Genomic DNA, 16,591 nt, shown 5'->3' with positions numbered 1-16,591 from the left:
GCACGTAGGCAGGGACAGTGGGGTGCGGGAAGTTCAGGGCACCCCACCTGGCACTCGGGGGGTCAGAGTGCCGTAACAGAAGCCTATGGAAGCCGTCTGGATCCGCGGGAGACCCGTACCAGAATTAAAACTCACCTGCTCCGGACGATGCGGTTCTTTCCTTCTTCGCGGTCGGATCTTCTTTCTTCGGCCCGGCGGATGTGCGCGCGGCATGCTTCCGGCGCGCCAAGCACATCCGCCGGGCCGAATAAAGAAGATCCGGCCGCGAAGAAGGGAAGAACCGCATCATCCGGAGCAGGTGAGTTTATTCTTCTTTTTAGGCCTCAAGTCCGCGGGGCAGGAGGGACCCGCTAGGGATTCTACATGAAGAATCAGCGGCGGGCCTGATTTTCCCCGTGGACATGAGGCCTTAAGGAAATTATCAAAGAAGGTGCGTTTTCATTTCAGCAAATATTTAATGTTGACAAAACAGGCCTTTATTGGAAAAAGATGCCAGACAGAACCTACATCAGTAAGGAAGAGAAGTCTATGCCTGGCTTCAAACCGCAAAGGACAGACTGACGCTACTGCTTGGCGAAAATACCGCAGGAGATAAGAAGATCAAGCCATTGTTAGTGTATCATGCTGAAAACCCAAGAGCCCTGAAAAATATAGCTTAGGCCTCACTTTCTGTTGTGTGGAAGAGTAACCAAATAGCCTGGGTCACTCTTGCTATGTCTCAAGACTGGTTTTATCACCATTTCATCCCCGAGGTGGAACGGTACTGCTGGGATAAGAACATTCCCTTCAACATTCTTCTCCTTTTAGATAATGCGCCAGGCCACCCTCCTTTCCTAGATGACTTTCATGCAAATGAGAAGGTAGTTTTCCTGCCACCCAACACTACCTCCCTACTCCAGCTAATGGACCAGGGGGCCATTGCAACCTTCAAGAAATACTATCTCCGTCGCACGTTTCGTCAGGCACTGAAGGCAACTGAGGGTGAGTCTGGGATGTCATTGTGTGAATTTTGGAAGAACTTCACTATCTATAATGCCATAAAGAACATTGATGCTTCATGGCGTGAAATTACCACGGCCACCATGAATGGGGTTTGGAAGAAACTGTGCCCCATGTTTGTCCACGATTCCCCTAGTTTAGTGAAGCCGCAGGCAGAAGAACAAAATGTAGTCGACAACTTAGTGAGCATCAGCGAGAAGCTTGACCTTCATCTTGAGGAACAGGACAAATGAAGAGGACAAATGAAGATCTCATGGAACTGGAAAACCAGAGGAAGGAGGAAGAAAAAGAGGACGAACTGGAAGTGGAACCACCAGGGTTGCAGTACTTCCACGATGCACTTCATTGCTACCGGGCCATATACGATGAGAAAATGGCGGCTACCACCCAGGCATCCTTAGACCAGTTCTTTAGAAGGATGGAAAGATGCGATGAGTCTCATCATGACGCTGAACCAGTGCCATCGACGTCAGGTGTTACAGCATCCACGCCAACATTTTCTCCCCCTCCCCCTGTTGATGTCCCATTACCACTGAGTGCTGATGACTCATCCATTCTTGTACATAGGGGGCAGTATTATAGTAGTTATGTTCCTGTACATAGGGGGCAGTATTATAGTAGTTATATTCTTGTACATAGGGGACAGTATTATAGTAGTTATATTCTTGTACATAGGGGCCGGTATTATAGTAGTTATATTCTTGTACATAGGGGCAGTATTATAGTAGTTATATTCTTGTACATAGGGGGCAGTATTATAGTAGTTATATTCTTGTACATAGGAACAGTATTATAGAAGTTATATTGTTGTACATAGGGGACAGTATTATAGTAGTTATATTCTTGTACATAGGGGGCAGTATTATAGTAGTTATATTCTTGTACATAGGGGGCAGTATTATAGTAGTTATATTCATGTACATAGGGGCAGTATTATAGTAGTTATATTTTGTACATAGGGGGCAGTATTATAGTAGTTATATTCTTGTATATAGGAGGCAGTATTATAGTAGTTATATTCTTGTACATAGGGGGCAGTATTATAGTAGTTATATTCATGTACATAGGGGGCAGTATTATAGTAGTTATATTCATGTACATAGGGGCAGTATTATAGTAGTTATATTTTGTACATAGGGGGCAGTATTATAGTAGTTATATTCTTGTACATAGGGGGCAGTATTATAGTAGTTATATTCTTGTACATAGTAGGCAGTATTATAGTCGTTATATTCTTGTACATTGGAGCAGTATTATAGTAGTTATATTCTTGTACATAGGGGGCAGTATTATACTAGTTATATTATTGTACATAGGAGCAGTATTATAGTAGTTATATTCTTGTACATAGGAACAGTATTATAGAAGTTATATTGTTGTACATAGGGGACAGTATTATAGTAGTTATATTCTTGTACATAGGGGGCAGTATTATAGTAGTTATATTCTTGTATATAGGAGGCAGTATTATAGTAGTTATATTCTTGTACATAGGAGGCAGTATTATAGTAGTTATATTCATGTACATAGGGGCAGTATTATAGTAGTTATATTTTGTACATAGGGGGCAGTATTATAGTAGTTATATTCTTGTACATAGGGGGCAGTATTATAGTAGTTATATTCTTGTACATAGTAGGCAGTATTATAGTAGTTATATTCTTGTACACAGGGGGCAGTATTATAGTAGTTATATTCTTGTACATTGGAGCAGTATTATAGTAGTTATATTCTTGTACATAGGAGGCAGTATTATAGTAGTTATATTCTTGTACCTAGGAGCAGTATAATAGTAGTTATATTCTTGTACATAGGGGACAGTATTATAGTAGTTATATTCTTGTACACAGGGGGCAGTATTATAGTAGTTATATTCTTGTACACAGGGGGCAGTATTATAGTAGTTATATTCTTGTACATAGGGAGCAGTATTATAGTAGTTATATTCTTGTACATAGGAGCTGTATTATAGTAGTTATATTCTTGTACATAGGGGGCAGTATAATAGTAGTTATATTCTTGTACATAGGGGACAGTATTATAGTAGTTATATTCTTGTACATAGGGGACAGTATTATAGTAGTTATATTCTTGTACATAGGGGGCAGTATTATAGTAGTTATATTCTTGTACACAGGGGGCAGTATTATAGTAGTTATATTCTTGTACATAGGGAGCAGTATTATAGTAGTTATATTCCTGTACATAGGGGGCAGTATTATAGTAGTTATATTCTTGTACATAGGGGGCAGTATTATAGTAGTTATATTCTTGTACATAGGGGGCAGTATTATAGTAGTTATATTCTTGTACATAGGGGACAGTATTATAGTAGTTATATTCTTGTACATAGGGGACAGTATTATAGTAGTTATATTCTTGTACACAGGGGGCAGTATTATAGTAGTTATATTCTTGTACACAGGGGGCAGTATTATAGTAGTTATATTCTTGTACACAGGGGGCAGTATTATAGTAGTTATATTCTTGTACACAGGGGGCAGTATTATAGTAGTTATATTCTTGTACATAGGGAGCAGTATTATAGTAGTTATATTCTTGTACACAGGGGGCAGTATTATAGTAGTTATATTCTTGTACATAGGGAGCAGTATTATAGTAGTTATATTCTTGTACATAGGAGCAGTATTATAGTAGTTATATTCTTGTACATAGGGGGCAGTATAATAGTAGTTATATTCTTGTACATAGGGGACAGTATTATAGTAGTTATATTCTTGTACATAGGGGACAGTATTATAGTAGTTATATTCTTGTACACAGGGGGCAGTATTATAGTAGTTATATTCTTGTACACAGGGGGCAGTATTATAGTAGTTATATTCTTGTACATAGGGAGCAGTATTATAGTAGTTATATTCTTGTACATAGGGCGCAGTATTATAGTAGTTATATTCTTGTACACAGGGGGCAGTATTATAGTAGTTATATTCTTGTACACAGGGGGCAGTATTATAGTAGTTATATTCTTGTACATAGGGAGCAGTATTATAGTAGTTATATTCTTGTACATAGGGAGCAGTATTATAGTAGCTATATTCTTGTACGTAGGGGGCAGTATTATAGTAGTTATATTCTTGTACATAGGGGGCAGTATTATAGTAGTTATATTCTTGTACATAGCGGGCAGTATTATAGTAGTTATATTCTTGTATTCCTATCCAGTGGTGTCAGAATCAAGCAATATTATTTGAAAACCTATCTCAGTGGAATTGTACATATAAAGAAGTGATTTTTTTGTGATTGCAGTTAAGTTGGTTCATGTTGATCTCTCCCTTTAAATGACTTCACTGATCAAAGTCTGAAGTTCAATGATTCGTGTTGTTGAGATTATGAAATACAGCGTTGCCGTCATCGTTACATAAACGATGAATAAATCAAAACGATAAAGAAGGAACAGCGGATGATATATGCGTCATCCAATAAACACGTATCTAAAAGATAGTGTGGGCGACCTGATGGCCACCATCCAATTGGTCAGGCTTACTTCTCAACCAGCATGTATACGAAAAGGAAAAGTCATGGACTTGATGCTTGTTTCCTCCTCCAGCCCCTTTTGATGACTATTGGGCCAATCACCAACCTCCTTACTCTCTCTCCAAAGCCCTCATGGTAGCGGCATGGTCTGCTTATAAGGATCGTGTGTTCTGTCCGCTGCTGCGCAGATCACAGGCACTTTAACCCAATAATAGTGATAATTAGCACTTGTTCAGATAAAGTGTCTATGACGTACTAACCGACCTGTGAATCTCAAATAAGGCCGCCTGCACATGACCGGGATTGAATTGCAGAATCCGCGATCGTCTTTTGTGCGGACGACCCGCGGCATTCCGCACCAATACAAACCAACTGAGCATCCATATGTCCGCTTGCGGAAACAAAAATCACAGCATGCTCCATTTTTGTGTGGATGGCTGCCATTGAAGTCAATAGAAACCGTTCGATCCGGGGGCCCTTCTGCAATTGACATTGTGGAAAGATCATGGGTTCCGCCTCATAGCTAGGCGATGACACGGGAAAAGCAGCTGTTAGAGAAAAAATCTGTACTGCGCATGTCTAGCAGCGAGCCGTGTGGACCATCCGCAGTACAGAGTATGAAGACAAATGACAGGTATGCACAGACGCCAGCTGGGCACAAGGTTGGATTCAGCTGTGGGCTCTCGACCCGTTTGTTTGCAGGCGGGCCTAACAGTATAATGCCCTAAAAATGCCCATTTTTAATAGATTACCATATCTGATACCAAAAAGTTCTTATTTGCAGGATTTTCCAGCGGTAATTGGGGCTATTGGCAGGCATGGTCTATGGGAGCCTAATGGACCGCCTATCACATTTTCTTTGGCGCTTACTGACAGTGTTTCCCCCGCTGCTCTCCCCGACGTCCACATCCTGCCGCACGAGAACCCGTGACTATATTACTAATGCGCATGCATTATATGGCTTCCTGTTATGTAGGATCTTCACAGTCCGAGTATAATAATCACATTCATTAATGAGTCCAGCAATGAGAGGGATCACACCCATCACATGCTGCCAAGTGCCGGGCGGGTCACATGGAGTGTATGACAATCCGTACGCAGACATGAAGGATGGAGGCCGTTAGAACTTTATTACTGCTGATGAATAAACAGTTCACTCTCCACCTCCAGCCTTTTCTAATGAACGACTAAATCTTTTGGGATCAGATATATTGCTTGTTAACCCCTTAATGACGGGGTATTTTTTGTTTTCATTTTTTCCTTCCACTTTTAAAAAAATCATAAGAATTTTATGCATCTTTTTATTCTTCCTAATAGTTAATAAAATGTTTTTTTTCCTTGTTTTTATTTTTAGCTCCCATGGAGGACTTGAAATTGCGATCATTCGATCACTAATACAGTATAATGCAATACCATAGTATAACATTATACCACCTTCTGACAGGCAGTCTATCAAGATGTGCCACGGGCATGGCATCCATGGGAGCTTTCAAAAGGCCCCAGGCTACCATGGCAACCCAAGCGGCACCTTGCAGTCTCATCATAGTGCGGCTGTTAGGGGCCTCTAAACACCAATTACTGAACACCAACACAGTCTGTGGGGAGTGCAGAGACTTTGATGGTGAGTGAAGGTGCTGGGCGAGCGCTGAGACTGTAATGGTGAGTGAAGGGACTGGGAGAGCGCAGAGACTGTGATGCTGAGTGAGGATGCCGGGGGAGTGCAGAGACTGATGTTGAGTGAAGGTGCTGGGGGAGCGCAGAGACTGTGATAGTGAGCAAAGGTGCTGGGCGAGTGCAGAGACTGTGATGGTGAGTGGAGTTGCTTAGGGAGCACAAAGACTGTGAGACTGTGATAGTAAGCGAAGGAAGTTGGGGAAGCGCAGAGACTGATAGTGAGCGAAGATGCTGGGGGAGCGCAGAGACTGTGATAGTGAGCGAAGGTGCTCGGGGTAGCGCAGAGACTGTGATAGTGAGCAAGGATGCTGGGGAAGTGCAGAGACTTTGATAGGGAGTGAAGGTGCTCGGGGGAGCGCAGAGACTGTGATAATGAGTGAAGATGCTAGGGGAGGGCAGAGACTGTGATGGTGAGTGAAGGTGCTGGGGGAGTGCAGAGACTGATAGTGAGTGAAGGTGCTGGGGGAATGCAGAGACTGTGATAGTGAGCAAAGGTGCTGGGGAGGGCAGAGACTGATAGTAAGTGAAGGTGCTGGGCGACCGCAGAGATTGTAATAGTGAGCGAAGGTGCTCAGGGTAGCACAGAGACTGTGATAGTGAGCGAAGGAGGTTGGCGGAGCGCAGAGACTGTGATAGTGAGCGAAGGAGGTTGGGTGAGCGCAGAGACTGTGATAGTGAGCGAACGTGCTGGGGGAGCGCAGAGACTGTGATAGTGTGCGACGGTCTCTGGGTAGCGCAGAGACTGTGATAGTGAGCGAAGGAGGTTGGCGGAGCGCAGAGACTGTGATAGGGAGTAAAGGTGCTCGGGGGAGTGCAGAGACTGTGATAATGAGCAAAGATGCTGGGGGAGCGCAGAGACTGTGACAGTGAGTGAAGGTGCTGGGGGAGTGCAGAGACTGTGACAGTGAGCAAAGGTGCTGGGGGAGGGCAGAGACTGATAGTGAGTGAAGGTGCAGTGGGAGCGCAGAGACTCATGGTGAGCGATGATGCTGGGGAGCGCAGAGACTGTGATAGTAAGCGAAGGTGCTAAGGGAGCGCAGAGACTGTGATAGTGAGCGAAGGTGCTGGGCAAGTGCAAAGACTGTGATAGTGAACGAAGGAGGTTGGGGGAGCGCAAAGACTGTGATAGTGAGGGAAGGTACTGGGCGAGTGCAGAGACTGTGATAGTGATCGAAGGTGCTGGGGGAGGGCAGAGACTGATAGTGAGTGAAGGTGCAGTGGGAGCGCAGAGACTGATAGTGAGTTAAGGTGCTGGGCGAGCGCAAAGACTGCGATAGTGAGCGAAGGTGCTGGGTGAGCGCAGAGACTGTGATAGTGAGGGAAGGTACTGGGGGAGTGCAGAGACTGTGACAGTGAGCAAAGGTGCTGGGGGAGGGCAGAGACTGATAGTGAGTGAAGGTGCAGTGGGAGCGCAGAGACTGATAGTGAGTTAAGGTGCTGGGCGAGCACAGAGATTGTAATAGTGAGCGAAGGTGCTGGGCGAGCGCAGAGACTGCGATAGTGAGCGAAGGTGCTGGGTGAGCGCAGAGACTGTGATGCTGAGTGAAGGTGCTGGGGGAGCGCAGAGACTGATAGTGAGTGAAGGTGCTGGGGGAGCGCAGAGACTGTGATGGTGAGTGAAGGTGCTGGGGGGGCGCAGAGACTAATAGTGAGTGAAGGTGCAGGGGGAGCGCAGAGACTAATAGTGAGTGAAGGTGCTGGGCGAGCGCAGAGACTGTGATAGTGAGCGAAGGTGGTTGGGGTAGTGCAGAGACTGTGATAGTGAGTGAAGGTGCTGGGGGAGTGCAGAGACTGTGATAGTGAGTGAAGGTGCTGGGGGAGTGCAGAGACTGTGATAGTGAGTGAAGGTGCTGGGGGAGTGCAGAGACTGTGATTGTGAGCAAAGGTGCTCTGGGGAGCGCAGAGACTGATAGTGAGCAAGGATGCTGGGGAGTGCAGAGACTGTGATAGTAAGCGAAGGTGCTGGGGAGCGCAGAGACTGTGATAGTGAGCAATGGTGCTGGGGGAGCGCAGAGACTGATAGTGAGCGAGGATGCTGGGGGAGCGCAGAGACTGTGATAGTGAGTGAAGGTGCTGGGGGAGTGCAGAGACTGTGATAGTGAGCAAAGGTGCTGGGGGAGTGCAGAGACTGTGACAGTGAGCGAAGATGCTGGGGGACAGCAGAGACTGATAGTGAGTGAAGGTGCTGAGCGAGCTCAGAGACTGTGATAGTGAGCGAAGATGCTGGGGCAGTGCAGAGACTGTGATAGTGAGCGAAGGTGCTTGGGGGAGCGCAGAGGCTGTGATTGTGAGTGTGGATGCTGGGGGAGCGCAGAAACTGTGATAGTAAGCAATGATGCTAGGGGAGAGCAGATACTGTGATAGTGAGCAAAGGTGCTAGGGGAGCGCAGAGACTGTGATAGTGAGCGAAGGTGCTGGGCGAGTGCAGAGACTGTGATAGTGAGCGAAGATGCTGGGTGAGCGCAAAGACTGTGATAGTGAGTGAAGATGCTGGGTGAGCGCAAAGATTGTGATAGTGAGTGAAGGTGCTGGGCGAGCGCAGAGACTGTGATAGTGAGCGAAGGAGGTTGGGGGAACGCAAAGACTGTGATAGTGAGCGAAGGTGCTGGGGGACTGCAGAGACTGTGATAGTGTGCGAAGGTGCTGGGGGTAGCACAGAGACTGTGATAGTGAGCGAAGAGAAGGTGCTATAGTCTGCAGGAGCGCTGCTGCAGGAGCGGGTAGCAAAAGCCTGGACCCCTAGATGTGAGAGGCGCTGTATTGGAAGCACACAGGGTGTTTTGCTGAGGTCCCGGAGACTCTTTGCTGCAAGGAGGATGAAATAAGCTTCTTACAGACATAATCTTGTGGGGATAGTTGACTGCGACAAAGAAGGGACAAACCTGCGTCGGTATTAGTAGCGATTCCCATACAATGAAACTGTGAGTGAGGCCAATCTCCATTCTGATTGTAGGTGTTCATACCTTTATAGACGAACATGGGTGGTCAACAGGCCTGCTAACCATTCTACGGACTACCGGAGTCGGACTGAAATATTATACAGGGGGCAGTTATGCCATCTGCAGCATTGGATCCTGAATCCGCATCGCCATACCATCCAACTGTGGTAATCACTCCATTAGGGGAGCATTGGGACCCCTGTTCTCATCATTGGTGGGAGTAACAACGGTCATCCCCCCCTGATGAGACAGTCATTCCCTGTCCCGTGGATAGAGGATAACTTCTAATCGTTGTACAACTCTTTACGTTTTAAAGTTAATCTCTATTATGATGTTTCTAGACCGAAAAGTCTGCACTGACTACAGGGATTTTCTACGGATCATCCTTGGAATAGGTAATCGATAGTAGAGGGGGGCGGTCAACCGACAGGATCCCGTCTGATCAGCTGTTCACTGGGAGGTGTGCTACGGCACTGAGCCGATCTCTGCAGGAAGCTTACAGTTTCACTCCCTCTGAAGTAGGGTGGGGATGTTATGGCGCCATCGTCTACTTCTGTGTAGAAAGTAAGCCCCAGTGGACTGGCCGGTCCATCTTTGTTTGGCATTGCTCCTTCAGCTCCAGCCCCCTGGTCATCAGGGCCCTCTTGTGTTTGGTCACTCAGCCTCCTGGCCACTCCCAGAATGGGGATGTAGCCTGCTGTGCTGCCCCTCACAGGCTCCTGCTGCCATTGTCACTGCTCTCCGTTGCACAACCTCTCTGCAGCAGTCTCGGGCTGCGGCCGCTGGGCGCCTTCTCATCCGGTGTTACACACTCTGCAGACTCTCACTTGCCGCTGCTCTGTGTCACAGCTATAACTTATATGGCCAAGGTGGCCGCCGTGAAATCACCCAGAGGCAGTCCTAGGGAGTTCCAGGACCTTTCTGGAGGAGCGGTTTATCAAATGTCACACAATGCTGATAAACTTGTCGCATCTTTAAGTACGTCTTGAGACGCAGAGTCACTTTGTAAATCACCCGCTACTGGAGTGATAGATTTTGCGACTTTTTAAAAAGTTGCAAATCTTAAATCTGTCTAAACTTCCCTCCACTCAAGCTCCACCCCTTCCATAGAACATTTTGAAAGGTGTGGCGAAAGGCGTAACATCCGTTCTGTTTGGCGCCAATCAATAGAAAATTTGTTGAAATTGATTTGCGCTGTACAAAGCACAACTTATACCAGAATCTGGCCCAACACAGTAAGAAATGTGCTCCATGTGTTACAGGATAATATTCTGACTGCAGCCACCACTAGGGGGAGCTCACTGCATTTTATATACTGTGTTGATATTGAGCTCTGTATGGCTGACCAATTTAAAGGGGTATTTCCATCTCAGCATTTCAAGGTTGAGATGGGAAACCTGCGGCTGTGATCAGACCAACCGACCAAGGATTACAGAAACAGCTGAGGCGGCAGGGCTATGCTGCTTCATATATACCAACTGTTTTTATGTTCTGAGCTTGATTCTGGTGCTGTATTTACCTACTGAGTTTGCTTCTAATGCTGTTTTTACCTACTGAGCTTGGTTCTGGTGCTGTATTAATGTTGAGCTTGGTTCTGTTGCTGTGTTTATGTTCTAAGCTTGCTTCTGGTTCAGTATTAATGTTGAGCTTGGTTCTGATGCTGTATTTATGTACTAAGCTTGGTTCTAGTGCTGTATTTACTTAGTGAGCTTGGTTCTAATGCTGCATTTAGCTACTGAGCTTGGTTCTGGTGCTGTATTTACTTACTGAGCCTGGCTCTGGTGCTGTATTTATGTACTATGCTTGGTTCTGGTTCTGTATTAATGTTGAGCTTGGTTCTGGTGCTGTATTTATGTACTAAGCTTGGTTCTAGTGCTGTATTTACCTAGTGAGCTTGATTCTGGTGCTGTATTAATGTTGAGCTTGGTTCTAGTGCTGTATTAATGTTGAGCTTGGTTCTAGCGCTATATTTACCTGGTGAGCTTGGTTTTGGTGCTGTATTTATGTACTAAGCTTGGTTCTAGTGCTGTATTTACTTACTGAGCCTGGCTCTGGTGCTGTATTTATGTACTAAGCTTGGTTCTAGTGCTGTATTTACCTAGTGAGCTTGGTTCTGGTGCTGTATTAATGTTGAGCTTGGTTCTAGTGCTGTATTTACTTAGTGAGCTTGGTTCTGATGCTGTATTTACCTACTGAGCCTGGTTCTGGTGCTGTATTTACCTACTGAGCTTGGTTCTGGTTCTTGTTCCCCAGGAGATAATCCAGCGCCAGAGCTGCATGACTGCGGTTTACCCCTCCAAACACACAAACGTTCCTCCGAACGTACTTTTTGTGTCGGCTGAACAATCGTTTGCCCTCTAGTTATTGAATGTATATGTGCAGCCGAAGCCCTGTGTCTACATCGCTCTATTGTTCTCTGTTATCAGAGGGGGAGGGGCTGCCTATAATGTTCTTTAATGGGATGACTGGCAGGAGGATGAATGATCACTTCTTTATGTCAGTGTTGAGATCCTCAGTGTCTCCAAGGACATTCAGGTCCTTACATGGGACTGACATTTGTCGTGCAGCTTTTCAATCTGTTATTACATTAACCCCTTCAGGACCAGAGACTTTAATTTCTTTTTTTTCCCCAAGAGCCGTCATTTTTTCACTGACACGGCCGTATGGGGTTTTGTTTTTTGCAGGACGAGTTGTATGTTTTGTGGTACAATTTAATGTCCAGCATGAAGTATGGAAAAACTGTAAAGGATGTAATTGTGTCATTTTTGGTAGATTTGGTTTTCATGGCGGTTGCACTGCAGTAAACATGACGTCTTCTAGTTCTGCGGGTCGGTGTGATCGCGGGGATACCAAACTTATAGAGGGGCCTGTGATCCGTGGACTGAGCTGAAGGTTTTGTTATTATCATTTGGGAACAGATGTGCCTTTTGTATCATTTTTTGTAACATTTTTTGGAATATTCCCCCCCCCCCCCCCCCCCCCGGAAAAAAAAAATCACAATTCTGGCTTTTTTTTTATGGCCCTCACCGTGCGGGGTAAATGTTGTGAAATTTTGATAGTTCAGACTTTTCTGTACACGGTGATACCAAATACCGGAGAGGACGGCAGCCATGATGGCCCCAAAGCCTCAGGTGTGAATCAGGAGCCCGAAACGCGTCAGAGACAATTCCATGTTTCCCATCATATTTGTGTAGAGACGGCCTGAAGGGGCTGATAATAAATACCAAAGGGAGGCTTCATGTGACTGGAGATGTGATCAGCCAGCGGACACCCACCCGGCTGCCAGAGGACTACAAATCCCAGCATGGCCGCTGCCCAGAATGGTGTTGCAGCTCATCATTTGGTTTTATCGTACTTTGCCGCAATTTTTATTGTGATAACAAACACAAATGCGCTGAAAACGGCGGCAAATCACACGCTGAATGTTTGATTCAGCATTAACCGCAGATCTGAGTCACCCTGATGGAGCCGAGCGGCTTCAGCCAAATTCACATCGGGGTTCGCAAAACGCACCTGTCCTATGACGGAATAAAGCGCCGCAGAACAGACCCATCCGGCTTCCATTATGCCCTCAGATGAGAATGTGGCCTTAGTTGGATCAGATGTAGCAGAGCTGAAGTTGTCGTTTCACCTTTTTGGTTTGCATTATTGGAACATTCTGATAACTTCCAAGTTATTAAACTGCGGAAGATTTAACTTGCAGTCCTATGTAAGGCAACGGGCGATCTCCCTATAAAGATTACAAACCTAGCTCTACTACACCTTCACAGTTACTGGCTCGCTAGTTGCTAGCTCTTGTTTAAAGACCCCACATGCACCCCGGCCAGAAGGTTTTAATAAACACTATCAGGAGCCTTCATCTCATTGGGGGGTCTATGGCCATTTTAGACAAGCAGTGGTCACTAATGGAGCTTTCAGGGACCTACAAGTCTAAGCATGTTCTCCTTCCCAGCAGCAGTGATGCTGCGTAGAGTATACAGATGTAGCAGAGCTGAGTTTGTCATTTCGCTCTTTGGGGTGCATTGTGATAACTTATGAGTTGTTAGAGTACGGCAGGTTTACTTGCAGTCCTATGTAAAACCACAGGTGAACGCTACAGGAGTTGCGCAACATAACAAACCCAGCTCTGCTACATCCGTACACGGTCATTTGCCTACTAGTTGCCATCCCCACAATAAAGACCCCCATGTTACGTCTCACCTTGGCGTATTTCTTCACTTTCTGCTTCCTCTTATACTTCTTGTCCTCTTTGCACTCGGTGTCCTCGGCGTTCTCCTCCAGGGGCTCGTACCTGTCGGACAGGGGGGACAGGTGCACCTTCTTACTGCTCCTCTCTTTCTTCCCCTTCTTCTTTTTACCTTGAGAGGTCTTGTTTTGCTCTGCAGCTTCTTGGAGCTCCTGCTGATTTCTGCTCCCCTCCGCCTTGTCTCCTTGCATCTTCCTGTACTTGTTCTTCTTCTTGCCTCGGATCTTGGGGCGGCCTGCCATGATCTGACTGCACCGAACAGGTAAATGCAGCAAATAACAAGCCTTGGACTTTGCTTCCTGCAGAATTCCAGCACAGGAATGTCCCTACTCCGCCACCCCACCTAGTGGTGCACTCAGCAACTGCAGCCTTTATTTCCTATGGCGTAGGCTGTGATGCTCTACCTCGCCATCTAGTGATGCTTGTGCAGAATGCAGCGTCTGTTACTTCCTACAGCGCAGGAATGTTAAAGGGGTTGTCCCGAGGCAGCAAGTGGGTCTGTACACTTCTGCATGGCCATAATAATGCACTTTGTAATGTACATTGTGCATTAATTATGAGCCATGCAGAAGTTATAAAAAGTTTTATACTTACCTGTTCCGTTGCTGGCGTCCTCGTCTCCATGGTGCCGACTAATTTTCGCCCTCCGATGGCCAAATTAGCCGCGCTTGCGCAGTCCGGGTCTTCTGCAGTCTTCTATGGGGCTCCGTGTAGCTCCGTGTAGCTCCGCCCCGTCACGTGCCGATTCCAGCCAATCAGGAGGCTGGAATCGGCAGTGGACCGCACAGAAGAGCTGCGGTCCACGGAGGAAGAGGCCATCTTCAGCGGTGAGTAGAGAAGTCACCGGAGCGCGGGGATTCAGGTAAGCGCTCCGGTGAGCTTTCTTTACCTCCCTGCATCGGGGTTGTCTCGCGCCGAACGGGGGGGGGGTTGAAAAAAAAAAAAACCCGTTTCGGCGCGGGACAACCCCTTTAAGTACTCTTGTATAAAAAAGACAAACGTATTACAGAGGAGACACTTTTATTGGCCAACCAGAGAAATGATATATGCAAGCCTGCTGCGCCCCTAGTGGTGGCCCAGAGAACTGCTGCTATTTCCTCAATCTCTCCTGCTGGCTTCCGTCCCAGGCTGGTTTTGTCCGGTGACACTGTGGGGGTCCGCCGCCCATTGTTCCCTTATACTTGGTTTATTTTCTTGGCTCCATCCAGGATGCCCCCTCCCTGCGCTGGGATTGTTATGTCAGCGCCGTTCTCCTAATCCCATCACCGTGGAACAGGGAGCATCCAGCCAGTACAATACCGCCCAAAAATAAAACACTTCCTTTATTTTCGCTTTATGCGGCATCAATGAAATATTCGCTTTGACCTCACTTTGCACAAATAATAGTGATTATCGCTGTTTTCACGTTACTGTATGAAAATTTGAAGGGCCGCTCCGGGGAAAATAATAATATAATAATCTTTATTTGTATAGCGCCAACTTATTCCGCAGCGCTTTCAGGCATGGAGCTTCATCCCCACCCCCCTTACCTGATTGCCTGTCACACTCTGGAGGTCTCCTCTGTGTATTCCAGTCACTTCTGTGCGCTGCAGCCCCCTTTCTGATGCACATCAGGCACCATTTTAATGGCAAGATTTTTTTTATTTTCACATGTGTCCCATGGAGCATCAGCACAGCATTAGCTGAGACTATACCATTTCTGCCTGCTGGGGGAACAGCATTGTAGATTCACCTGAATATGGTTCCAGATAATAAGTATACAGTCAGGAGGATGAGCTGTGATCTCCTCTATTATAACTATGTGATCATCATCAGTAACTGTGGCTGGAATGCCTGTGACTAGTGTCGGCCAAGCGATAAAATCGTTCCAATTTTCGCAAAATCAAAACAAGTTAGTCTGAACTGAGTTTTGGCGAAAATCGCAGGAGGATTGAATTTCCCATAATGCCTGCTGCAGAGGTCAGTGTGCAACCAATTAGCAGCCAGGGCACCTTACTTATGTTACCAAATATGTCCTCCATCTTGCAATTGGGCTGCAGTTTCATTGGACACCTGCATCACATGACCTAGCCATATATAACATAGGCGCAGTGTAACATTTTACAGTTGAGCACCGGACAGAGAAGCTGCAGTTATGCCTATATAACACATGATCTGTTGTTAGGGTCAGATATTCCACATAGGATATATTGCTGCTGGTGTGAAAGCTTATATACCGGGGTTATATTGGAAGGATCATACGGTAGTATCATAGTATGTAATGCCAAAAAAATACATACTTCCATCCAGTTCAGCCTATAACCCGCCCACCCAATGTTGATCCAGAGGAAGGCAAAAAAAAAACTATGAGGTAGAAGCCAATTTTCCCCATTTAAGGGAAAAATTACTTCCTGACTCCAATCTGGCAATCAGATGATCCCTGGATCACTGCCACTACCTGCTGTCTTGGAGAGCCCATCTGGGGCAGAGGGCAAGGAGTCAGCTTCATCCTGCTCCCTCTCCCGCTGTTGCATCTGCCTCTTCCCCCATCTCCCTGCCTGTTCCTGCAGTGGCCCCTGAGTATGGGAGGCAGTTATTTAGGGCAGCAGGACTACTCCACAATTGACAATCGGGCTGCAGGCCCTCAAACTGCATATACTTTCCGCGCTTGCAACCCATGGAGAAGCACAGAGAACTTCATGGTGTATGTCATTAGCAGACACTGTATGGAGGTCGGTCACTTGATGCCAACTGTAGAGTGGCTGCAGATCAAAGACGTGTGTGCGGTTTTAGCCTGCTTTCAGGAAGCGATCAAAAAGATCAGTCATGATGACGAAATGGTAAGTATGACCCTCCCTGTTGTCTGTCTGCTGGAACAGAGTCTACAGGCCTCAGGGAAAAAGACATTTAGTTGTCACAGGGGGAGGAAGAGATACCAATCTCTCAACTGTCTGGCCAATCCACCATGGTTTTGGGCAAGAAAGGGGCATCTTCCCCAACATATTTCTCCACCCATGGGAGAAACCTAGAGGAGGGGGATAATATAGGATCAGAGATGGGAGGGGGCTTTGCAATGTTCTGTCTATCGATCACTAACCCCAGTTATTCTACGTGGATAGTGGAATCAGCCATAGGACACTCTTAGTCCTGACCACAAGAAATGTAGTCCATCACCCATAGGCACTTTGAGGCATATGAGCGCTTTTATAGTACAGTGCTTGAAGAAGGACCGTCACATAGCCGACATCAGAACATT

At 46.2% G+C, this 16,591-nt stretch overlaps 1 protein-coding gene across 1 annotated transcript in view; it reads right to left on the bottom strand.

Moving 5' to 3' along the window:
* C3H1orf115 (chromosome 3 C1orf115 homolog) overlaps positions 1–13,665 on the bottom strand; it is a 28,219-nt gene extending 14,554 nt beyond the window's left edge. Inside the window, exon 1 of the mRNA XM_066595099.1 lies at positions 13,311–13,665. Coding sequence (XP_066451196.1) covers positions 13,311–13,598 — 288 coding nt within the window. The 5' untranslated portion in view covers positions 13,599–13,665. The remainder of the gene's footprint in view (positions 1–13,310) is intronic.
* Between the last annotated feature and the right edge of the window lie 2,926 nt (positions 13,666–16,591).

The sequence above is a fragment of the Eleutherodactylus coqui genome, chromosome 3 (genome assembly GCF_035609145.1).
Source record: "Eleutherodactylus coqui strain aEleCoq1 chromosome 3, aEleCoq1.hap1, whole genome shotgun sequence".
In the NCBI taxonomy this organism is placed as follows: Eukaryota; Metazoa; Chordata; class Amphibia; order Anura; family Eleutherodactylidae; genus Eleutherodactylus; species Eleutherodactylus coqui.
This window is presented reverse-complemented; position numbering and strand designations above follow the sequence as displayed.